At 41.6% G+C, this 26,695-nt stretch overlaps 1 protein-coding gene across 1 annotated transcript in view; it reads right to left on the bottom strand.

Annotated features, from left to right (window-relative positions):
- The window catches only part of LOC109094109 (roundabout homolog 2-like), a 66,672-nt gene that overhangs the window by 3,211 nt on the left and 36,766 nt on the right, over positions 1-26,695 (bottom strand). Inside the window, exons 10-22 of the mRNA XM_042771073.1 lie at positions 19,675-19,756; positions 19,344-19,512; positions 10,181-10,347; positions 9,978-10,096; positions 9,032-9,248; positions 8,787-8,905; positions 8,526-8,697; positions 6,356-6,571; positions 6,210-6,252; positions 2,548-2,687; positions 2,187-2,456; positions 1,902-2,016; positions 336-542 (exon numbers count right to left, since the gene is read on the bottom strand). Coding sequence (XP_042627007.1) covers positions 336-542; positions 1,902-2,016; positions 2,187-2,456; positions 2,548-2,687; positions 6,210-6,252; positions 6,356-6,571; positions 8,526-8,697; positions 8,787-8,905; positions 9,032-9,248; positions 9,978-10,096; positions 10,181-10,347; positions 19,344-19,512; positions 19,675-19,756 — 2,036 coding nt within the window. The remainder of the gene's footprint in view (positions 1-335; positions 543-1,901; positions 2,017-2,186; positions 2,457-2,547; positions 2,688-6,209; positions 6,253-6,355; positions 6,572-8,525; positions 8,698-8,786; positions 8,906-9,031; positions 9,249-9,977; positions 10,097-10,180; positions 10,348-19,343; positions 19,513-19,674; positions 19,757-26,695) is intronic.

Genomic DNA, 26,695 nt, shown 5'->3' with positions numbered 1-26,695 from the left:
TGTCAGATTCTAAAGCCACTGTCATGGCAAGAACAGAGTAAAATCAGTTTTAATAAATAAAAAAAATATGAAAAGATATTATATAAATAGCGATAGATATTTACACAACGTTCAACATTTTTTTATTAACAGTTTTTGCAAGAAATTTCTTAAGGCTGCTTTTATTTAAACAAAAATACAGTAAAACAGTAATATAGATAAGTATTATTACAATTTTAAAAACATTTCAAATTTTAAAATATTTTAAAATGTAATTTATTCTTATGATGTCACAGAAATGACATGAAGGTGATTCCTTTAACGCAGAGTCCCGATGCGTGTGTGTGTGTTTTTACCGTGGCAGCAGGTCTGGATGGTGCAGGATCGGAGGGTATTGCTCCTCGCTGGGGGAGGGTGTGAGAGTTGCTGTGGACTGCATGCTGTAGGTCGTGGCTCTGTTGGTTCCTTCTCCTCTCAAAGGCAGAGTGGCTGCATCCTCCAGACCCTCAATCAGGTAAGATCGCTCAGGCAGAGGAGGACACCACTCTTCATCCTCCTCAGGGCTATAGAGACGTGAACAGATTAAGATTCCAGTTAAACCTAAAATCTCAATACACTACTAAAACACAAACCGGGTTTAAAACAAAGCAGGAAAATAAACAACAAAAAACCCTTCATACAAAGCACATAAATGAACACACATCAAAAGACTCTGGACGCCTGATGCATCTAGCACCGTTTTCATTACACGATAAAAGACTGCGGTAAATAAAACCAAACTGTGGTCCTTTGAAAAAAGTAAAAAAAGAAAAAAGAATCCAACGTGGGTACAAAAGACAGCATTGTAAAAAGGCTTATCAAAAATTTGTCAAAGCAGTTTCATCCATGGAGGGTGATGATAAAAATATGATGTGAAAGAATGAAAGCATTGAGGACAAAGGTTGATATGTGTGGTTCCGCTTCATTCCAACCCGTGGCTATTCTTACAGGTTCATTCTGAGAAGCCGCGTCTGGTGACCTGCCTCTCGGCCCCGTCTCAAACAGGCAGGACTGCTCGGCTCTAAGCACTTACATCATTAGCCCCTGTCACTTTGAGCTGAAACATCAATACGTTTAGATAAGACCTCAATTTATCGCCCAGACTACATTTTACCATGTTGCACAGGTTCCATATTGGGTCACTATTCTGTGAAGGAGAATTATATCCAGAAGTGTCAGAACTTATAAGAAAAAAGTTTTTTGAAAATTCACATGGTATTACAATGTTTTTTTTAACATGGTATCAGAGTTTTTGGACATTAACTGTGGTATTATGTTTTTTATGTTTTTATTATCAGTTTTTGGACATACACAATGGTATTAAAATTGCTTTTTTAATAAGTACCATGTTCTTTTGACATGGTACCATGGCAATAGCATGTGTTATTTTAATTATACCACAGTTTTTAGACATGCAGCATGGTATTACAATAGTTTTTATGATCCAGCACAATGGTTTTGGACATGCACCGTGGTAATACCATGATTTTTAAATACAGTTTAATGTTTTTTGACATTTTGACATGGTACCAAGAGCTGTGGTATTAAAATAGGACTGTGGTATTAAAATAGCTTTTTGGACAAGTACCATGGTTTATGGACATTTACCATAGTACTATCACATTTTTTACTCTACCAGTTTTTGGACATGCACCATGGTTTTACAATGATTTTATTATATGGTACCATGGTTTTAGGACATGCAACATGGTAATACAATGTTTTTCGGATATTAACCATTTCAATGTATTTCAATGACATGCTACCATGGCTTTTTGATCATGCATCATGATCACAGTGTGTTTTTTGTACATTTACCATAAACTACCGTGCTTATCTGGCCATATACCAATGTCCTGCCGTAGTATGTCGATGGTTATTACCTGTGTCTTTTTTCTGTGTTTTGAAGCTCCTTGGTTTGTGCTGAATGAAGGGACAGCACGTCAGACCAAGTGGGTGAAGAAATTTGTCCTAGAGACTTCTGCGTCATCAGTTTTGCTGTAAAACAGCATGAAACAGTCACAAGGCTGAACTCTAGTCCCTCTGCATAACATTGATATCAGCATTTTTCGCAGCACTCATTGATCCAAACTGTCTGCATAATTCCTGCCTAATACCAAAAGGACAAATCCTTTAACCCTTATGATTGAAATCAATGTCACTACTACCATTTTCGCCTCTTGGATACTGAAGTTTTGCATATTCTGCTTCACTGTTGCTGGACTGAAGGCTCCACTGGTCCAGGTCCTGCTCAATGTTGTAGAGGTCAGTTTTGGAGAGGACTGGCGTGCTGGTGTACGGGTCTGGACCCTGAGAGTACAGGCTGCACACGTCATGCCCATCTGCATCAGCTGGGTTGATGGTACAGTATATGGCGCCTTCATTAGAGGCCGGGCTGTACTTCCCATTCTGGTTCAGATAATTTGATAATCCTGAAGCTGTGAAAACATATTAATTAATTATAGGAGATATGATTTGTAAGTGTGACAGTACCATGATGTACGGGAACGCCCGTGACAGAGATCTTACTGTTGTAGTATTGATCTGTGGAATCAAGTCTGCCTGCACAGCAGTTGACAGAATCTTTTCCATTTTGAGAGAAGTTGTTGGTAGGCCACGAGTCAGCCAGCCAAGGGTAGTTACCCAAGTGTGACTCCAACAAACATGGCCTGTTAAGGAAATTAAATAATTTAATTTAAAATAAATGATTTTACATTAAATATAAAACATTTTACATTTATAAAAAAAAATACTTATTTTTTTAAATAATAATAATTATGAATATTATATATTAATATCAATTATTTACATTATATTTATTATATATATATATATATATATATATATATATATATATATATATATATATATATATATAAACTTATATATATATATATATATATACAGGTCCTTCTCAAAAAATTAGCATATTGTGAAAAAGTTCATTATTTTCCATAATGTAATGATAAAAATTAAACTTTCATATATTTTAGATTCATTGCACACCAACTGAAATATTTCAGGTCTTTTATTGTTTTAATACTGATGATTTTGGCATACAGCTCATGAAAACCCCAATTCCTATCTCAAAAAAATTAGCATATCATGAAAAGGTTCTCTAAACGAGCTATTAACCTAATCATCTGAATCAACTAATTAACTCTAAACACCCTGCAAAAGATTCCTGAGGCTTTTAAAAACTCCCAGCCTGGTTCATTACTCAAAAAACGCAATCATGGGTAAGACTGCCGACCTGACTGCTGTCCAGAAGGCCATCATTGACACCCTCAAGCGAGAGGGTAAGACACAGAAAGAAATTTCTGAACGAATAGGCTGTTCCCAGAGTGCTGTATCAAGGCACCTCAGTGGGAAGTCTGTGGGAAGGAAAAAGTGTGGCAAAAAACGCTGCGAGAAGAACGAGAAGAGCGAGAAGAGGTGACCGGACCTTGAGGAAGATTGTGGAGAAGGACCGATTCCAGACCTTGGGGGACCTGCGGAAGCAGTGGACTGATCATTGGTCCAAAGTACTTTTTTCCACCAAGCACAGGCGTGTGCTTTTGAACCAGAAACAGCGGCAGAAGCGCCTGACCTGGGCTACAGAGAAGCAGCACTGGACTGTTGCTCAGTGGTCCAAAGTACTTTTTTCGGATGAAAGCAAATTTTGCATGTCATTCGGAAATCAAGGTGCCAGAATCTGGAGGAAGACTGGGGAGAAGGAAATGCCAAAATGCCTGAAGTCCAGCGTCAAGTACCCACAGTCAGTGATGGTCTGGGGTGCCATGTCAGCTGCTGGTGTTGGTCCACTGTGTTTTATCAAGGGCAGGGCCAATGCAGCTAGCTATCAGGAGATTTTGGAGCACTTTATGCTTCCATCTGCTGAAAAGCTTTATGGAGATGAAGATTTCGTTTTTCAGCACGACCTGGCACCTGCTCACAGTGCCAATTACCACTGGTAAATGGTTTACTGACCATGGTATTACTGTGCTCAATTGGCCTGCCAACTCTCCTGACCTGAACCCCATAGAGAATCTGTGGGATATTGTGAAGAGAAAGTTGAGAGACGCAAGACCCCAACACTCTGGATGAGCTTAAGGCCGCTATCGAAGCATCCTGGGCCTCCATAACACCTCAGCAGTGCCACAGGCTGATTTAAGGTTATTAATTCTGCTCGGAATGCACCACCGACTGTTGCAATTGATGCTTCCCTGGCTGTGTCTGAAAACTTTCTCCATTTCTTTATTGATGAAGTATTTTCTGCCAGAGCACTTATTTCACCCCCTGGTTTCGATCCTTCAGTGTTTGTCCCCTGCTCTGCTGTTCTAGACACTTTTGAGCCGGTGACTCTGCCCTTTGTGCAGGAGATTGTTGGTCATTTGAAGCCCTCAGGTTCTCCGGGTGATACTGTCCCTCCTCGACTTCTTAAAGAGGTTTTCCCGACTATTGGACCATCATTTACTACAGTTATTAATAGCAGTCTGTCCTCGGGAGTTTAGGCCTATTTCCAAATTGTCTTTCCTTTCTAAAATTTTGGAAAAGATTGTCTATTCCCAGCTCATGGACTTTATAAATGAACATAATATTATTGAGATTTTCCAATCCGGTTTTAAAACATTACGTAGCACCGAATCAGCACTTTTAAGAGTCTTTAATGACATTTTTTAGCTACTGACTCGGGTCACTGTGTTGTCCTTGTACTTTTAGATTTGACTGCTGCTTTTGATACAGTAGATCATGAAATACTGATTACTCATTTGGAGCAGTGGGTGGGCATCAGTGGTACAGCGTTAGAATGGTTTAGGTCCTACTTGTCCCAGCAAACTTTCTGTTTTGGCCTTCCTCGACTGCTCCCTTGTCACATGGGGTGCCACAGGGCTCTGTGCTTGGCCCTCTCTTATTTTCCCTCTATCTACTCCCACTTGGTTCAATTCTCAGGAAGCATGGTATTTATTTTCATTGCTATGCACATGACAGTCAGATCTATGTCCCTCTTAGAAAGTCAGACTCCTACTGTGTTAAGCCATTGCTAGCGTGTTTTACATGACATTAAGGCCTGGATGTCTCTTAATTTTTTAAATTTTAATGAAAAAAAAGACAGAAGTCATGGTCTTTAGTGGTAGTGGCACTAAGTCCAGCTTTTTCCAGTGATCTGGGTTCCTTAGCACAGTATCACAAGCAAATTATTACTACTCTAGGAGTAAAGGTGGACACTGACCTTAAGTTTGACAACCAGATTAACGCCGTAGTGAAGTCCAGCTTTTTCCAGTTAAGGCAGCTGGCAAAAATTAAACCAGTCCTTCAGAAACAGCACTTTGAGACAGTAATTCACGCCTTTGTGACCACTCGGCTGGATTACTGCAATGCACTTTATTTGGGGGTTAATGGTTCCTCCATTGCCCGTCTGCAATTGGTTCAAAATGCTGCTGCTCGTCTTTTAACTGGCACAAGAAAGTATGAGCACATTTCACCTATTTTAGCTTCACTTCACTGGCTGCCTGTGCATTCTAGGATTCAATTTAAACTACTCTTATTTGCTTTTAAAGCCTTGAATGGCCTTGCCCCACCGTATCTCGCCGAGTTGCTGCACCCCTACATTCCCAGCCGCTCTCTCAGGTCAGCTGACAAGCTCCTCCTGACAGTGCCTAGAACTAGGGTAAAACTCAGAGGAGAAAGAGCTTTTGCTGTTGCAGCTCCAAAACTATGGAATGCATTGCCATTACACATCAGACAAGTCTCCTCACTGTTTCATTTTAAATCTCTGCTTAAAACCCATCTCTTTACTCTGGCTTTTAACACCAGATAATCGTGATTAATGTGATTTAAATGTGTTGTGTGTGCAGTGCATTTTATTTATTTATTTGATTTGATTCTATTTCTATAATTTCATGTTGTTTTATCTTATTCTATTACTTTTATTTTATTGTGTTTATCTTTTTATCCTATTGTGTCTTTTATTGTTGTGGTGTACAGCACTTTGGAAACCTTGTGTTATTTAAATTGTGCTATATAAATAAAGCGGATTGGATTGGATTGGAAAAATACAGAAAAAACAGTCATTTTTACAATTTAAAATAGCTGTTTTTAAAATGCAATTTATTCTTCAGTATTATAAGATTCTTGGGAAATCATTCTGATATGACATTTTTGAACGGTATAGTATGCTGTGCAAATTTAAACTCTCCCTTGATACAGACCTTCCATTTATAAGATCCGAGCCATCACCACGAGAGAGTGCAACTAAAAAAAAATATGAGAAAGAAATCATCCCAAAAGCTCCTTTGAGAACATGATTTTGAGTCACACATTGTTAGTTTTGTGCTAGTATGGTACAGAAGGTTACCTGCGGGCGTATATGCAAAGGAAGTAGTATAGTGTCCAAGTTCTTTCCTCCTTCTGTGTCTGCAGTAGATCCAGGCGCTGAAACCCATTAGAACCATCCAGGAGGAGACACCAATCCCGGCAATGAAAGCTGGCTGACTGACCACCCCTGTGATCTGCTCGGATAGGCTGACAGTGTCATCCTTCACCACTGACAAGGACTGATCTATTGCTATTTCTAAAAGAAGATATAAGGAGGAAATGGAAAAAAGTGAATAAGAGCGATTATGTGAAAACCAAAAAGAGACAGAAGAGTAAATGCTTTTTGTCTTATACAGGAAACATTTTATCAAAATATATTTACCCCGTCATCTATCTTTAACTGACAGCATGAAAATCCCTAACATTTTCGATTCCTTAACATAAAATATGAGTAAAAGCTGAGATAAAAATCTGTCAGGTGGGATAAATGTCACCATCAGAGGGGTGTGGTAAATATTTTTTATAAACCTGCCTGAAAAAATCCATCTTAAACTGGCAGCTGTATAAAATATGGTAGCAGGATTAATAGTTGGCCTAGCTGGAACAAACCGGTCTTTAGCTGGACAAGCTGGTCCACAAAGATTATTGCTTGTTCAGTCTGGCCATTAGCTGGCCATTAGCTGGTAACACAGCTAATAGCTGGATCAAGCATTTGGTTTTTGGCTTGTTCAAGCGAGTTATTATCTAGCCAAAATTGTTATTAGCAAGTATAAACTTGTTATTAGTTGGCTCAAGCAAGTCATTAGCTGGCCAAGACGGTTATTACAGTAGCTGGTCACTGTTGGTTTTCAGCTGGTTCAGTCTAGCCATTAGCTGGCCAAGATGGTTATTAGCTGAAACAAAACAGCCATTAGCTGAACAGGATGGTCCAAGAAGACTAATTTGTTGTTCAATCTGGCTATTATCTGGCCAAGATAGTTATTACAGTAGTTGGTCCAAACTAGTTATTAGCTGGATCAAGTGAAAATGGTTAGTGGCTTGACCAAGCAGGTAATTAGCTAGCCAAAATGGTTATTAGGAAGTTTAAACTGGTTAATAGTTGGAACAGGCTAGATATTAGCTGGCCAAGCTGGTCAAATGGGTCATTTAATGATCCAAGCAGGTTACTAGCAGGTCCAAGCTGTTTTTAGCTGGCTTAATTTGGTCATTATCTAGCCAAGATGGTTATTAGCTGGTCTCACCTGGATATAAGATAGGTCAAGCTTATAAATAGTTGGTGAAGATGGCCATTAGCTTGTCCAAGCAGGTTATTAGCAGTCTAAACTAGTTATTACTGGGATCCAGCTACTCAATAGCTGGCCAAGACAGTTACGAAAGTGAAAAAAAAAGTGACGTGACATTCAGCCAAGTATGGTGACCCATACTCAGAATTCGTGCTCTGCATTTAACCCATCCGAAGTGCACACACACAGAGCAGTGAACACACACACACACTGTTAACACACACCCGGAGCAGTGGGCAGCCATTTTTATGCTGCAGCCCCCGGGGAGCAGTTGGGGGTTCGATGCCTTGCTCAAGGGCACCTAAGTCATGGTATTGAAGGTGGAGAGAGAACTGTACATGCACTCCCCCCACCCACAATTCCTCCCGGCCCGAGACTCGAACTCACAACCCTTCGATTGGGAGTCCGACTCTCTAACCATTAGGCCACGACTTCTCCCATTGGTCCAAGCTGGTTACTAACTGGTCACTGCTGGTTTTTAACTGATTCCGTCTGGCTGTTAGATGGCCAAGATTGTTATTAGCTGGTTTAAGCTGGTTATTAGTTGGATCAAGCATGTCAATAGCTGGTGAAGATGGTTATTAGCAGGTCTAAACTGGTTATTAGTTGGATCATGGCAGTCATTAGTTGGCCAAAACAGTTATGGGCCATTGCTGGTTATTAGCTGGTCAGAGCTGGTTTTCAGCCTCAATCTGGCCATTACCTGGCCAAGATGGTTATTAGCTGGTCAAGACTGGATATTAGTTAAACCAAGCCACTCGTTAGCTGGCCAAGCTGGTCATTAGATAGCCAGCCATCTTAAGCTAGTATGACCACCTGGTAACTGGTTTGTTGACCAGCTTAGACCAGCTAGAAACCAGCTACCATATTACAAAAAGCAGCTACTAGTTTAAGATGTTCCTGGGTGGAAATGATGGCGGTACTCACTCAGGAAGATGAACACAGGTTGGCTATGAGCGCCCACTCCTGCACTTGTGACCGCTGCAACCTGCACACTATACACTGACTCGGGCAACAGCCCGTCCAACATCACCCACAGCATATCCCCATCCACACTCCTGTTGATCATCTGCTGAGACTCGTTTCCTACACACCACACCTGAACGACACATAAACAGACTTCAGCCATTACCATTTTACCTAGCGGTCACTGAGAGGCTCTCCACATTAAGAATTCACCAGCCTCACCCTGTATTCTAGTATGAGCTCTTCTGGCACATCAGGGGGAGGAGGCCGCCAGGACACTCGCACGATTGAACTGTTACTTAACTGCACCACGCTGACTCCCTGAGGAGGGCCGCTCAGCACTAAAAGCAGAAATATGATGGGCAAATGTCAAAACATTAACATCAACAGCAAAAGTTTGAGGGTAAAAAGAAAGTCATGCGAACTAAAAGCTAAAGACTCGAGTTGAATATCAAAACATGTCTTGCCTTCATCAGGAGTGCGAACCACAGCTATTTCACTGTCAATCCCCTGAAACTCATTATAATACGGTCTCATTTTGAACTCGTATTCTTTTCCTCTGTGTAGCTCTGTTAGAACAGCAGTGTGTAGGGGACCTGCTTTTATGTCCTGGATCATCCACGTGCTCCCCACAGGTCTGTAGTACAGCCTGTAGCCTTCAATATAGCGAGGGTGCTGGTCAAGCTGTAATAATATCAACACATACATACGGTATCATGAGTTTCAGATTTTGTGAATGGCCATTCTTATTTAATTTTGTTACTGATGGTTAAAATGATAAATTTATACTATTAATGATTTTTATTTATTTATTTCTGTGATGGCAAAGCTTTTCAGCAGTCCAGTCTTCAGTGTCAAATGATCCTTGAGAAATCATTCTAATATGCTGATTTGCTACTTACTGTATATGTGACCCTGGACCACAAAACCAGTCTTAAGTCGCTTGGGTATATTTGTAGCAATAGCTAAAAATACATTATATGGGTCAAAATGATTGATTTTTCTTTTATGCCAAAAATCATTAGGATATTAAGTAAAGATCATGTTCCAAGATATTTTGTAAATATTTTGTAATATATCAAATGTAATTTTTGATTAGTTATATGCATTGCTAAGAACTTTATTTGGACAACTTCAAAGGCGATTTTCTCAGTATTTTTGATTTTTTGGTACCCTCAGATTCCAGATTTTTAAATAGTTGTATCTCAGCCAAACATTGTCATATCCTAACAAACCATACATCAATTGAAAGCTTATCTATTCAAAAAATTCTATTAAAAATGGACCCTTATGACTGGTTTTGTGGTCCAGGGTCACATATGTACTTACATTTACTTATTTCTCATCATTTATGGGCCGTTTCATTCAAAATGCATGTCTACACATATACAGTACATCAAATCATATACTCACAGTCCATGTGATTTGAACGCTTGTAGGGTTCAAGATTTTAGGTGACTGCAGACGAACCTTGACCCCTCCTAAATCCATCTGCACATGTGCTTGGTCTTTTCCCTGACCTTTTGGACCATCTGAAAATGTACACACACATTATGCAGATGTGCACAAACCATAAAAACAGCCATCACACATGCTTCACCAGAATGTACACTCACCTTGTGTTCGGACTGGCTCTGAGATGGGACTGGGGTCACTCAGGCCAAAGGGGTTGACTGCTCGGATGATGAACAGGTAAATGGTGTTGGGGTAAAGTCCAGACACTGTATGCTTCTCCAGCCTCACAAGATCAGCTACAGTCTGCCATGTGTTGCCCACTGACTGACTGGAATAAGACACAGGAAATTAACTCTTAAATCATCCACAAAACACATCTCCAGCTTTACAATCAAAATGAATGATGTTTAAAGCCACTGACTGTACATCAGTTGAATTCTATATTAATATGTCAGGTTGCAGCTTAGGCTGATGAGCTGTACTACTGTATTACATTATTAATAAATGTAAACATTTAACATTTATCTTTGCTACTGATGCCTTTTTATTAAAGAACTAAATCACCCAAAGCTGTGAAATGCTGCGCTTTGTGCCATGCCTAATTACATCCCTTAACCCTCAGAAAAAATCAGTGTGATGCTCATCCATACACATGAAAAGACATTATTTGAATTATGACACGGTTCAATTATACAACAGAGGATACGCATTTGGATATTCAAATAATTGTTATATTGGTAGTTCTGGGAATCTACTTTGAAACCGTAGCTTGTCAAGTCACAATAAATGCTGTTCTTTTGATTTTTTTTATTCATCAAAGAATAGTGAAAAAAAGTTTCCATAAAAAATATTAACTGTTTGCAAGTTAACTGTTTACTGAAATACATTATTTTAAATTGTAAGAATATTTTACAGTCTTACTGTTTTACTGCATTTTTGATTAAATAAATGCAGCCTTGCTGAGCATACGAGGCTTATTTCAAACACAGTAAAACCTCATACAGACCCCAAACTTTATATATGATACACACACATCTGTTTTCAATATTATAACATTAACACATAGATCCATAAATGTATACTAAATACTAAATATTAAAACTTAACAACACCCATATAGCATACAGACAAATTTAACTGAATAACGGTGATAAACAGCAGTAATTAACCAAGTAATAATTCATTCATTAAAATAAATCATCTGACTCTCTAAATTAATCTGACTTCCCAACTCTGTTTGAGAGATAGAGTCATTCTAATAGAGCCTGTTTGTTTATTCCCTCTGCTTGCTCAGCTGTAAGGCTGTGCGCAGAATATAAACACCTGCTATTTTGCCATACTGCTACCTGGGGAAAAGACCATGTTACTAGAAAACCTGCAGTTTTTCAAAAACAGCTGCACTATTGTCATGCAAATTAAAAATTTAGTTAACTTTGTAACAAGTTTGTTACTTCCCAACAGACTCTAATTTCTTATGTGAAGCTTCACTAGCATGCTGAATTGAACACATTGGCCTTTGTTAATGAGAAAAATGAGCAAGGAGCAGCGTGTGAAGGACAATAAAGAGGATCTGGCCTCGTCTTCATGCACCGTGAGCACATAAGGTCTGCCCAGTCGACTTCTCGGACTGTGCACACGACCGTGACCTCTCAACAGAGCGAGATGCAGTATAAATCCAAGCGTCTTCTTAACAAGGTGTCAGAACAGAGCTAAATAACGACTTGGCCTCTACTCTCTGCCTCCCTGCATCACCCTCCCTGCTGCTCTCCTGGCGGGACAATAATAGAGCCTTCTGTTCATCTGACCTCCACAGAGCCCAGAGGGACAAGTTCTGCTGAATTCTAACAGGAGCCCCAGGGAACATCCAGCCTGCAAGAGAGCAATGCTTCACTCTCACTTTCCCATAAACTTCCATCCACTCTGACACTCTGAATGACGTCTCCAACAAAACTGGCACTATAATGAGAACTTCTGCCACTTGCTCTTCCCATCAGGCCACTGGAGAGGGTGTAAAAGAAATTTCTTTTTAATATGTAGCAGTGCAGCAGACTTTAAATCCATGCAGGAACTGACTGAATGCATTTTCCTATATGAGATAAAGTGCAAACTTTGCAGTAGAGGAACATTCCAGGCTCAATACGAGTTAAGCTGTATCGACAGCATCCGTGACAAGCTTTTGATTACCATAAACTCGGCCTTGAGTTTGTAAACACAAGCACAAATCATATGTAATGCATACAGGGTTAGAAATTAAAAGTGGCTTTGGGAAAAATCCAACTAAATCTTAAAAGGTAGGAGAAATGCTCCATAACAAGTTCCTGTTCCTCTTCAGGAACTCGAGCTGCATCGTAAAACGCTTTACGAAAGACACCAGCAAGACCAAAACCAAGTGCGGCATGTAATCAGACCAATGAATGGGCGAGACATCATAGACGGGTGACGTCAGAGACCAGGAAGTATAAAAGCACGTGCGGCGAAGCCGGCATTTAGCCTTCTGTCTTCAGCAAGTGCTCTGTGTGTGTCAGTTCAATCATTGTTTGTGAGTCTTTTTGGTGTTGTTCGTCCACTACATTATGTCAAAAGCACCCCAAAAGACCAAGCACAGACTGGGCGAGGGCAGGCAGCGTTTCAGGCTGTGTGTTCCTCCCTGCCCACGTTACATTACGGGTGGGGATACATAGGCGCGGGAAGTGGGGGTGCTGAGGGCGCTGCAGCACCCCCTGTTTTTTTCAGTGGGCAATTGTTTAACTGTTGGAAAAAAAGAAAAGAAAAAAAAAATCGATGTCTATTTTACGCAAAAAAAGAAACGCTGGTATTGTTGGTGGATTGTGATTGTGCTAGTCAACATTACAAAAGACGGCTTCCAACCATCAAATTCAGTGGTGTAGATGGTAAAGCGTGTGTCATTCTACTCTTTTGACGTGATGGACCTGGGTTCGAATCTGCCTTTTGGCGAACTTTTTTTCTCCCTTTTCAACTTCAAATCACATCAGAAAAGCATTTATTTTTAATAAAACTGAAGAACATCATCAAAAAGTTGAAAATAAAGTATTGGGTAGGATTAGGGTAGGTGTAGGGCCTTTTTTTTCCCAATAAGGTGGCATCCATTTAATAATTTGAATTAAAATTTACACTCAATTTGCACTCAACTCGTACTGGTTTATAATGTATTACAATGCTGAGGTGCAGATAATTGCAACTATTTGCAATAAGTAATTAGCAAAATATCCTACTATTTTCAATCGTTGCCCCACCCTAACAATTGAAAGATTTTACTAAATATTCGTTAATTAATAATATTTTCAACTCAAAAGTAAATATGCACATAATGTAGTTTTTTAATAAATAAATAAAATCAAAATCAAGTAAATTAATAAATAAAATCAAACTTACTAATAGGCTTTCCCAATCTTATTTGTGTACGAAGTTGGTGTGTGACAAACTACATTTTGGCGGATAATAGCCTATGCTTGCCTGTTGCATGACATGAATGGATATTTAGTGTTTTTTTTTTTGTTTGTTTACAACATACAACAACTGCAGAGGAATATGTACCTAACCAAAATAAAGACAGATGAAGCTAGATGCCCGACTCCAGACCCCGACAGCATCATAAAGGTGATCCATTAGATGCTCCCTTAGCAGCTCAGTGTGTTACATTTATGTCAGGAAAAGGACCATTTACATTCAAATGTAATTTAATGCACACAGAACACAACCTAGAAATATATTTCAGAATACAAACTGCTTAATCAGCCATTTTCAGTAAGATTTAACGTTACTAAATATGTTTGTTTGCCTGTGCGTTTAACTTGAATAATGTCCAAAAGATATTTGTTTTAAAGCAGTGGGTAATTCACTCTATGATTTGCTTAAAATCTACTTTGCGATTCTGTTGGCAAACATGTTTATGGTGCATTCTATCCAAAGTGTAAATTGCTAGCACAGCAGAAATAAACAGCGCAGCCTTTACAAGTAATTCACTTGCAATGTATCTGGTTGCCATGGCAACCTCACACGCTTGCTGCTGCGCTAAATCAAAGTAAAACTGCTTTTAATGGTACATGGATCGTGACTGTACGTTTACTACAGAAATGCTAAGATGTATTTAAAAGTTTGACTAACCAAATTGACTGGCTTGGTTTTGCTCCCCCAAGCGTAAACGTCAAGCTACGCCTATGTGTATAAATAGAATTGAGCTATTTGCAGTGTAAATAGCATATCACTAAAAAAACTGCTATCCCCACGCACGTACAGCACCCCCAACCTAAAACATCTTCCTGTGCCCCTGTGGGGATACACACACAGTTTGTGCATTGTCTGCCTCGGAGCGGAGCACGTTGAATCAACTCTTGAGAGTCAGCATGTTCTCCGCTCCAGGAAGGTTCTCTTTGCCAAGGGAGCCTTCGCTAGCGTTCCCCGCAGCGTTGGTCCTGCTTCCGCCGAGGTGAAGCGGCGGTCACGCTCGTGGGTTCGCAGCTGGATCTGGCAGAGGGAATGGAGACGGGCAAGTCCCTATCTTCTTCCTCACCACTCATCCACCACCTGTTATCAGGGATCGGAAGCGTGATCCAGCGCTACTTCCCCCCAGGGAGCGGGTTCGGAGGTTCACCTGTCTTCCTTTGCCCCCTCAGTCACCCCAGTATGAGGAGCTTTTGGAGGTTACTCGCGCTGTGGCCAAGTTAAACATCGATAGGCCCACCGAGAAAAAGGCTGAATCGCAGAAAAGCAAGTAAGATGAGCGTTTTCTGCGAACTAAGCCACCACCTCCATGCCGGAGCATGCCTTTTTTCCCCGATTTGCACACTGAGATATGTAAATCATGGGGAAAGCCATTCTCGGCCCGCTTTTTCATTCCCGTTTCTGATCACTTTGGCAATGTAGCGGGGATGAGTGAGCGTGGTTATAAGACGATGCCACGGGTTGAACAGACTGTCTCCCGGCTCGGCATCGTCTTTGAAGGCCCCGGCACTGCCCTCCAAGCCGCTGCATACTACATCAGCACTGGTGGGCAAGGGGTACTCGGCAGCAGGTCAGGCTGGTGCATGTCTGCACACCATGGTGGTGTTACAGGCGTACCAAGCCGACCTGCTGAAGGATTTAGATGAGCGTGAGCACGTGAAATCTGAGGGGCGGGGGCAGCCTCCACCAAGTACCAGCTCCTCATACAGGGAGACACAAAAGCAGAGCGTCACCTCACGTGCTCCCCCATCTCGGGACCGTGGGTCGAAGCAGCACTCTGGGTCGGGGGCCTCTAAGCCAAAGCCGGATCTGCGGACCATCCTTAAGGCTAAGAGGTCCTCGGCCAAAAAGCCCTGACGCCACTGGCCCAGGGAGTATGAGGGCAGTCCCCTCTGGGGTGCAGCGGGTTACACCGCATTACACGGTGTCCGTCTCGCCTCAGTGCCCTCATCAAAAAAACTAGCCAATCCAACAAGATCAACACTAAACAACAGTTGTAATCAGAGCAAGTGTAATCAGAGCAGCTAGTGCCGTGTATTGGCTGCCCTGTAATTGCAGGAGATGGCCGAACTAGCTGTTCTAGAGACCTCCACAGAGGTGGCGAGCCTCTCAGCACCGCTACGTTTCCGGGCGGTAACTGAGAGGCTCGCCACCTCTGTGGAGGTCTCTAGAACAGCTAGTTCGGCCATCTCCTGCAAATACAGGGCAGCCAATACACGGCACTAGCTGCTCTGATTACACCTGAGGTCAGTCTTGAGAGGCTGATTCCCTTAGTAGACCATTTGGCAGCGTGAGACTACTGCCAAATGTGTCTCAATGGGTCCTGCAGACTGTAGAGAGAGGCTACAGAAACCAGTTTGGTTCTCCTCCACCTCGTTTCAACTGGGATATCCCCACTCCGAGCAGGCTCTGGTTGGTGGTCCCTCCTTATGACAGATCAGATCAGGTCCGAAGACTGGTTTGTCACAAATGATCTAAAGGACACATACTTCCATGTCTCCATCCTTCCCACTCACAGGAAGTTCCTGAAGTTCGCTTTTGGGGGCAAAGTGTACCAATATCTGGTTCTTCCCTTCGGCCTTGCACTCTCACCCCGCATTTTCACGAAGTGTGTGGATGCAGCTCTGGGTCCTCTGTGACTCTAGGGCATCCGCATACTGAACTATATCGACGATTGGTTGATTTTAGCTCAATCAGAGCAGGCGGTGGTTCGACATCGAGATGTCGTTCTCGTCCACATAAGAGAGCTGGGGTTTTTCTTGTTTGTAACATCTGATATAGTTCTTAATATTTTATTCCAGGCCTAGTTATACACAATATGACAGAACATATAAGTAAATATTGATTTTGTTTTATTGTTGACACCTTAACATCCAATTATAAAAGATATAAAAAGATGACAGAGTGTGATTTCATATGGTTAGAAATAAACACAACCCCATAAAGGTGAAAAAAATTCCCCTGAAAATCAAATCCTGGAGGCCAATATTGCCTCTTAATGGGAAATTGGATTTCTGACACTGAAAGTGTGTATAGTAATGCATTACAAAAGAAGTCTACAGGGCAATGCCCCGCACTGGAGTAAACCTTATAACTTTCTTCAGTGCGTGCATGTGATTATTGTATTCAGCTCACCTGTTGTCTATTACTTAGCCAATTAGTCTTCATTTGGTTTAGTATTTCAGGGCTCCAAACTGCGACTAAAACAGTCGCATTTGCGACCATAAATATTAATTTGCGAGTGACGTTTTTGCTGAGGTCGCCACTGGCGACTACCCGCCGAAAGCTCCTCAGGATTTAACCGCTAAAAAAGTTTTCTCAGGTGGATGATTTGCTTCATTCTAGCAGCGCCCCGTCTGTGATAAAACGAACTCGGGCCGAAGGTTAATACACACAACTACACACCGAGTGTGGACCTGCCGCGTGTACAACAGCTTTCAGCTGAGATCGGCCCATAGAGAAAAAGCCGTCTGTCAGCCAGAAGTGTTTTGTAGAGTCGGCGTGGCTCTGGCCCATTTTCTTCTCACCGATGCCGAGACTGAACCCGACAGAGAGACGCATTTCAGCCAGAATCAGCCCGAGTGTTAATGCTATCTGGGTATATATTTACGTTATAACTTAAACATTTGAATGTAATGCCTTTTTTCCTAATTGTTTTGCGATCAAATCTTTTGTTATGTTCACGTATTAAACTGAGACGATGATACAAAAATTTATAGTAAAAAAAGAGATTCAGAAAACACTCATCACCTCCGCACAACATCACTCACGAACAAAACATTATAAACAACGCAGCTCTGCTGTGCAGCGAGAGAGAAATGACGGAGACGTAAGAAGGGAAAGTGCAGAAAATACAGCGTCTATTTCGTGCACAACTTGAACAAACTAGAACAGGTAAAGCTGTCAGCTGTGTGAAAAATTCTCGTTTATAATTACTAATATGGCTTCTTCTAAACAAGATCTTGGTCTGTGTTCTTTTAATGCGTGAACTTCATTATTTGAAGTGCAACTGCCGTCCAGTAATCGCAAAAAGCTCTGTGCTTTGTAACTTTTTAATAAAAAGTAACGTTACCAGCTTTAAAATTATTCCGAATTCATAACGAAATTCAAACAATACAGTTTTGGCGCTCCTTAATGCGGCAGGCATGGTCGCTTTAGCACCTCAGTTCAAGGGCAAGTGAACCCATTTAATCTTTCTCTTTACTAATATAGTACATAATGAACATGAATTAACATCAAAATGTAGGCTATTTTATAAGAGATCCTACAGTACAACTTACAGTAATGTCTCGTGTAAAAGCTCATTCAGTGTTTTAAACTGCGGAAAATGAATAAAAGCTTGTAAACACTGAAATGTAATATACGTTTACCTCAGAATAACCATTCTGTGTCAATAAACTCATCATTCAGCTAGAAAAATAAAGGTGCTTAAAAGGTTCTTCACAGAAACATTTTTGGTTCCACAAAGAAGCATTCAGTCAAAGGCTATTTAAAGAACCATCTCTTTCTTTATAATCTGGAGAACCATCTTTCTCCACAAAGAATCTTTTGTGAAACAGAAAGGTTCTTTAGATGTTAAAGGTTCTTTATGAAACCATTTAGACAAAAAAGGGTTCTTCTATGGCATCGTGAAGCACCTTTATTTTTAAGAGTGTATGACAACATTTCCAGGATGCACTGAGGAGGAGCCAAGCTACACTCAGTGGCCAAGTGATGCTTCTGCTCCATGATACTGGTACAGATTCTGTGTAATAAACAAATCTTTGTGACTGTAGATTTCAAGCTGGAAAAGACATTTAGTTCCCACTTTAAGTGAACCTTAGTTCCCAGGTCATCTACGAGATGGATTAAAATGCTGATAAAGTCAAGAAAAGATAAGACATAAACACATGACAGTATGATTGAAATGTTAAAATGTAAATAAATAAATAATAATAATCATAAAAAAATTAAACACATTTATTCTGTGGCACCTAAAAAAATTATTTGGCTCGTAAGTTTTTTTCTTATAGGAGCCAATGGCTCCTTACTCGATTTTTTTGTTTGGAGCCCTGTATTTATAGTCCCATGTTTCCTGAGTTCAGTGTCCTGTCTGAACGTTGTGTTTTGGATGTGTTGCAAACATCTCTGTATTCCTTCCATAGTTGGATTAAAGAATATTTTCTTTATTTCTTCATTGTGAACTCTAATTTGCCACATTTCGTGACATATTCATACAAAATGTTAGCACTAACAAATATTTAAGCTGCATGTTTATACATTTAAACCCTCCAAAATGCTTACTCCATAAATCAGAAGTCTTCAACTTTTTTTATTTTTTTTTGGTAGATAAAGAGAAGTGTGTAGAAAAAACTAAATCAACAAAAAAACAAAACAAAAAAAAAAAATATAGTGAAATATTAAATTTTTGGCTAAATGTATTCTGTTTGAATTAACATCAAATATTAAAATTTCAATAAAACTACACATTTCTGGCTAAATTTATGCTGTTTGCATTAACACAGCCAAAATTATCAAAAATGAAAAATACAAAAATGTAAATAAAGATTCAAATAGTTAAAATAAGCAAAAACTTTAAATAACATTATTTAACTTAACATTAAGGTCATTAATTGACATTAGTTAATGCATTTACTAACAATGGGCAAGACATTTGTTACAGTCTCTGTTAATCTTTAATAAAATTAATGAAAATACAACTGTTCATTGTTAGTTCATGTTACCTTAGGTCCATTAAATAATATTAACAGATACAACTTTTGATTTTAATAATACATAAGTAAATGTTAAACTTAACATTAGATTAACTAAGATTAATAAATTCAAACAATAGTAATTTTGAGTTAATGGAGTCATGCAAACCTGAAAGCCTCAATGATGTAGGAAGTGACAGCAGCTCCGCCCTCATGTGGGTTGGGCTGCCAAGTGAGAGTGACACTATTTGAGGTCACATCTGTCACCACAGGCTTCTGAGGAGGACCAGGCAGCTGCAGGGACTGCGAGACCCGCGGGACGGAGGACGTTCCAGTCGCTAAACACAAGAAACAGAGTTAAATGTGACTGCGTCAGGGGTGCATTCTTGTTCAAGGACATCTGACTGCACATTGAAATCATCAGTACAATGTGTTTCTTGAAGTGTCAGCCTTTTCAAAGTCTTATACAGAGCTGTGTTACAGAGAAGAGTGTATGTTACCTTTCACTGTCAGGGTCCCACTCCAACTAGTCTCACCAGTGGAACTGGATGCAACACAGGTGTATGTCCCTGAGTCAGTCTCCTAGCAACAGAGAAGACAAAATCATTTCCAAAAGATGACAAAGATAATTGCTAGCATGCAATGTTTCTGAAGTAGTGTGCTTTTCTCTTTCTCTCCAAATGATGCGGATCAAATGTATTGTTTCAGCCAATCAGTCATTTCAATTCGTTTTCAGTTAGTTAGAGGTCGTGACTGTTAGAACTCCTCTAAGATCACTTTTGACATTCTCAACGGCTGTTTTATATTCTGCATATCGCAGTGCAATCTGTCAAATGTCTCAATTAAGATATACAGACATTGTACCACAGATGGCTTTCATATTGGAATGTTTTTGAAATCTGAAGCAAATAAGCAATACAATTACAATATACAGTACACAGCTGCTTCTCTCAAGATACTTAAACTAATTTTTGAATGACAATGTCTTTTGAATGTTATATCAGGGTCAATATTCTGCATTTAAAAACTGGTTCCCTTTCAGTATGAATTTAAATTGAACTGACCAGATGTTACTGGAATTTGGATTGTAATGGCAGAAAAAGAAATGTACAGAATTGCAATTAACACATTCGCATAACAGAGTAATTTTAATAGTTCCACACAAGAATGTTTAAGATAAACTATAACTATATTGTTAATTTGAAGAAATTATTCTTATATATATATATACCCAATATACCATATTTCTGTACACTATAGTGCAATACTGTAAGTGTCACGGATACGAACCCCGTGAGTCCCTCCAGTGGCCAGCAGAGGGCACCATCACCCGAATACTGACACTTACATGCATCCAAACACTCACGTACACTGATACTGACTACATTACCCATAAGCCCCGTACCTTGGACTGATCACCGGCCAGGTGTTCCCTATCAGAGACTGCCATATAAGCCAGACCTTTGCATCACCTCATTGCGAGGTCTTGTTACTGCCACGGCTAACATTTCTGAGCGTTTTACCCTGTCTTGTTTCCCTAGTTGCCTACCTTTGTTGTTTATCGATCTGTGAACCTTTGCTGCCTACCTTTGAACCCTGATTGTTATACGGACTGTGATACTTGCTTGTTACCCCCGACCCACTGCTTGGTATTGACTACGATTCTGATATTCCTGTGACACTGTGTTTGCTGATCCTGACCCTTCGCCTGTACGACTACGAGTGTTCAAATAAAAGCTTGCAAATGGATCCCAAGTCGAGTTATTCATCGTTACAGAAGACCTCGCCAGGACAAGATCCAGCAGCATATGAACATCTCTGCACCAACCTGGCAGCTCAGGCAAGTCAGATCGCTGCTAATCAGCAACAGTTAAATCGTCTTACCGCCGTCACGGAGGAATTGGTGAAAGCTATTCAGAATCTCCACAGTCCTGTTGTCACAACACCCGCGCCACCAGCGGCCGCCATTACACATGTGGTTCCCACGCCCTCTCAGATTAACCCACGACTGGCGTTTCCTGAGAAATTCGACGGTGACCCTAATAAATGTAAAGGCTTCTTACTTCAATGTTCGCTGTTTGTGGAACAACAACCCATGCTCTATTCCACTGACAACGGTAAGATTGCCTTTGTTTGCTCTTTGTTAACCGGAAGGGCTCTTGACTGGATTACCGCTGTATGGCGCACGGATGGGTCATCTTTCTCCTCCTTCAACGATTTCCTCACACGCTTCCGTGAGGTTTTCGATCATCCCAAGGAGGGAAAGAGCGCTGGTGAACGCTTGCTAGAGCTCTCTCAAGGGAAATCTTCAGCTGCTGAGTATGCTATGAACTTCCACACACTGGCAGCACAAACGACCTGGGTGAGTGACACCTTAAAAGTTCTGTTTCGGAAAGGTTTAAGTCATGAATTACAAACTGAACTGGCATGTCGAGATGAAGGGAAAAGTTTGAATGATTTCATCGAACTGACAATAGCAATTGACAATCTGCAACGTTCACGTAAACCCCGTTCTCGTGTCAGCACTGCCATTAAAGCAGTTCAGTTTGTTGAAGACCCTGAACCTATGCAAGTTAATTCCTATCATCTCTCATCTGAAGAAAGGAATCGTCGCTTGGCAAATCGTCTATGTCTGTATTGTGGATCCCCAGGTCATCAACGAGCCAGCTGTCCTTCACGTCCCTCATCTGTCTCGTCCAAATTGGTGAGTGAATCCTTACACTCTCTCCATCCTGTAAACTGTGTGATTGTACCCCTGAAACTAACCATTAACAACGTTCAAGTGACCACATTTGCTTTACTGGATTCTGGAGCGGCTGGGAACTTCATGTCAGCTGAGTTTGCAAGAACAAACAAAGTATCATTAATACCCTGTGCTAACTCTCTGTCTGTAGCTACCATAGATGGTCGTCCCCTGGGAACTGGTATCATCACTCATCTTACTCAAAGTCTATCCATGACAACCGGTTTACTGCACCAGGAGGTCATTCAGTTCTACGTTCTGCCCACGTCTAATACACCCATAATTCTGGGACTACCATGGCTGAGACTGCACGATCCACTAGTATCATGGAGGGAAGGTCAGATATTAAAGTGGAGCACTAAATGTCAAACAAAATGTCTATCTACCATTTCTCCTCTCCCAGTGCACTCGTTGGTGATTAACGAGGAGTCATCCGAGGTTCCCAATCTACCAGCGGAATATCACGATCTCAAGGCAGCATTCAGCAAAACCCAAGCAAACACATTACCATCTCATCGACCCCATGACTGTGCTATTGATCTCCTACGAGGTCACAATCCACCCAAAGGTCGTGTGTTTCCACTGTCACTCCCAGAATCCGAAGCCATGACTAAATACATCAAGGAAGAGTTGGGAAAAGGCTTCATACGTCCTTCCACTTCCCCCTGCATCCGCTGGTTTCTTCTTCGTCAAGAAGAAAGACGGCAGTCTGAGACCCTGCATTGATTACCGTGGTCTCAACGAGATCACGGTGAAGTACCGTTATCCCCTTCCCCTTCCCCTGGTTCCGGCTGCATTAGAACAACTTCGCACTGCCCAATACTACACCAAACTTGACTTACGCTGTGCTTACAACCTGATTCGCATCAGAGAGGGTGACGAATGGAAGACGGCCTTTTCTACAACCAACAGGCACTATGAATACCGGGTTATGCCGTTTGGACTGGTCAATAGTCCGTCCATCTTCCAGGCTTTCATTAATGATGTCTTCAGGGACATGCTGAACAAGTTTGTTGTGGTCTACATTGACGATATCCTTATCTACTCCAATACCCTACAGGATCATATTCATCACGTCAGAACTGTGCTACAGCGCCTCATCGAACATCAACTGTACGCCAAAGCCGAGAAGTGTGAGTTTCACACTACATCCACTACCTTCCTGGGTTATGTCATCAGTCCGGGGGGAGTTGCCATGGATGACAGTAAGGTCTCTGCTGTACTCAAGTGGCCAGAGCCTCAGACTCTCAAGGAGCTACAACGGTTCCTGGGGTTTTTGCCAATTTCTACAGACGCTTCATCAGACATTTCAGTACAGTCGTCAGTCCTCTCACTTCTATGATCAAAAAAGGTACACATCGTCTCACCTGGTCCGAGGCCCCCCGTCAAGCCTTTAAGGAATTAAAGGAACGCTTTGTCACCGCTCCTATCCTGCATCACCCCTGACCCTTCTCTCCCCTTCTTAGTCGAAGTTGACGCATCCAATACTGGCATTGGGGCCGTTCTCTCACAGCGACCAGGCCCTCAGGAGAAACTTCATCCCTGTGCTTTCTACTCCCGCAAGCTCAACCCGGCGGAGAGGAATTATGATGTGGGAGACAGAGAACTGTTAGCCATGAAAGCAGCGTTTGAAGAGTGGAGACATTGGCTCGAAGGGGCTATTCATCCTTTCACCGTCTTTACGGATCATAAAAATCTGGAATACCTACGCTCTGCCAAAAGACTCAACCCACGCCAAGCCAGATGGTCCTTGTTCTTCTCCCGGTATCAGTTCAATGTCACATATCGCCCAGGTTCCAAGAATACTAAAGCCGATGCTTTGTCACGTATCCATGATGACGACCTCTCCAATCTCAACCCCCGAACGCATCTTGCCCTTCCATGTGGTGGTTGCTCCCATCCAGTGGGATATAATGACCCTAATAGAACAGCACAATTCACAAGAAGCACCACCAGCCACCTGTCCACCGGATAAAACCTACGTACCTGCCCCCTACCGTGATCAAGTCCTGGATCATATCCACTGTCTCCCTGCCTCTGGTCACCCCGGCATCACAGCCACACTCCATCTCCTCAAGAACCGCTTCTGGTGGGAGACAATCAACCCCCGACACTATTAAATTCATTCAGAACTGTCAGACGTGTAACATGCACAAAACCCCTCGTCAACTACCAGCTGGACTTCTTCAACCTCTTCCTATCCCTCAACGACCCTGGTCACACCTTGCCATAGACTTCATCACAGACTTACCCCTATCCCAAGGAAACACGGTCATACTCACAATCATCGATCGATTCTCCAAAGCATGTCGCCTCATTCCTCTACCCCAAACTCCCCACTGCTCTTCAGACCGCCGAACTCCTGTGTAATTGGGTGTTTAGGTTTTACGGCATACCTGACGACATCGTTTCGGATAGAGGTCCTCAATTCACCTCTCGTTTATGGAAGGATTTCTTTCAAGCTCTAGGGGTCAACGTAAGTCTCACGTCTGGTTATCACCCCGAGGCCAACGGTCAAGTGGAACGCCTCAACCAGGAGCTCACTCGGTTCCTCCGCTCCTACTGCAGCTCCCATCAAGAGGACTGGTCTCGTTTTCTCCTATGGGCCGAATATGCACAGAACTCCCTGATCAAGCCATCCACCGGGATCACCCCCTTCAAATGCATTCTAGGGTACCAACCACCCATGTTTCCCTGGTCAGGTGAACCCACCAATGTTCCCGCTGTAACTGATTGGCTTCAACGAAGCGAGGACACATGGAATCAAGCCCACGTACACCTACAACAAGCTGTACGGCGCCTGAAGGAACAGGCCGACCGTCGTCGACGCCCTGGACACACTTTCCAACCTGGTCAATGGGTCTGGCTGTCCACCAGAGACCTTCGGATGAAATTGCCATGCCGAAAGTTAAGTCCAAGGTACGTGGGTCCATTCAGAATCACACAACAAATCACACCTGTTTCATTCCGCCTTGCTTTGCCTAACACATATCGTATTTCTCCCACTTTCCACATGTCATTGCTCAAGCCCGCTGCTGCCCCTGAGGAGGAGGGCGAGGGGAGGTCCCGTGAGCAGAGTCCCCAACCGGTTCAGGTGGAGAGCGAGGAGACCTATCAGGTGCGAGAGCTGCTTGATTCGAGACGTCGGGGACGAGTCCTCCAATACTTGGTTGACTGGGAGGGGTACGGTCCAGAGGAACGTTCCTGGGTCAATGCCGAGGACATTCTTGACCCCAACTTAACCACAGATTTTCATAGAGAACATCCAGAGAAACCGGCCCCTCGACCTCGAGGTAGACCCCGACGTCGTCCTCCACCTCACGCCAGGAGGCGTTCGCAGGGAGGGGGCTCTGTCACGGATACGAACCCCGTGAGTCCCTCCAGTGGCCAGCAGAGGGCACCATCACCCGAATACTGACACTTACATGCATCCAAACACTCACGTACACTGATACTGACTACATTACCCATAAGCCCCGTACCTTGGACTGATCACCGGCCAGGTGTTCCCTATCAGAGACTGCCATATAAGCCAGACCTTTGCATCACCTCATTGCGAGGTCTTGTTACTGCCACGGCTAACATTTCTGAGCGTTTTACCCTGTCTTGTTTCCCTAGTTGCCTACCTTTGTTGTTTATCGATCTGTGAACCCTTCGCTGCCTACCTTTGAACCCTGATTGTTATACGGACTGTGATACTTGCTTGTTACCCCGACCCACTGCTTGGTATTGACTACGATTCTGATATTCCTGTGACACTGTGTTTGCTGATCCTGACCCTTCGCCTGTACGACTACGAGTGTTCAAATAAAAGCTTGCAAATGGATCCCAAGTCGAGTTATTCATCGTTACAGTAAGAACACATTCTTCATTTTTATTAATTAATAAAAATACATTGCAATGAATATAAAATAGTCAGACACTGTTTAAATTTTATGTATTTTTTTTTTTTTAATTTGGACTAAATTTGGACCATATTCTTGGAAATTAAGCATTGATTCATTACAGTCCATACATTTTCAAGTTAATTTATCAAATAAAATGCAGGTAATATTAAAAAAATTAGTTAAAATAACAACATAACATAACATAACAACATAACATATAACAGCTTAACATAACATAACATAACATAATTTTTACTACTTCATTCCAGGAATTGATTTCTAACACATAAACTTGATTCATATATGTTATGTCATGAAATAAGATGTATGATAGGCTGCTTTAAAAGCTCCACAGAGTTATATTAGCAAATTAAGAATTTCAGTCCTACATCTTTATTTGATAGGCTAATATATCTATTATGTCAAACACTATATCATGACATGACAGATTTGGCTGGTTGTTTAGATGTATTGCACTCAGAGCTTTAAGTGTTGAGCTATTTTTCCACTGAACCCTACTTGATGAATGAATGCCAAAATCAATTAAAACAAATCTTTCTCTATTCTCCAAACTTGGAAGGAAACTGCAGATTAGTGTCACTTCCACTTTATCAGTGTAATTTTGTGTGCGTAATTACATTTGAGCTAAATGTATGCAGAGCTTCTCTGAGTGATCAGATCTGTTGGTAATTGATTTATGAACATTACGTGGATAAATGTGTTTTGCATGCCTTGATGGAAACCCTGCCTTGAGTAAGAAACGCTCAAGTGGACACCATTATTTCAGGTGTGCTTGAACATCTCAATTAGTTTGAAATGTTTTCTCAGAGGCTCTCTGTCCAGGGAGCTTTCGCTTTTCACAGCCCTAATCAAAGCAAACAAGTCACATCT

The sequence above is a fragment of the Cyprinus carpio genome, chromosome A15, assembly GCF_018340385.1.
Source record: "Cyprinus carpio isolate SPL01 chromosome A15, ASM1834038v1, whole genome shotgun sequence".
Lineage (NCBI taxonomy): Eukaryota > Metazoa > Chordata > Actinopteri > Cypriniformes > Cyprinidae > Cyprinus > Cyprinus carpio.
The sequence above is the reverse complement of the archived record's forward strand: the minus strand, read 5'-3'. Positions and strand labels throughout refer to the sequence as shown.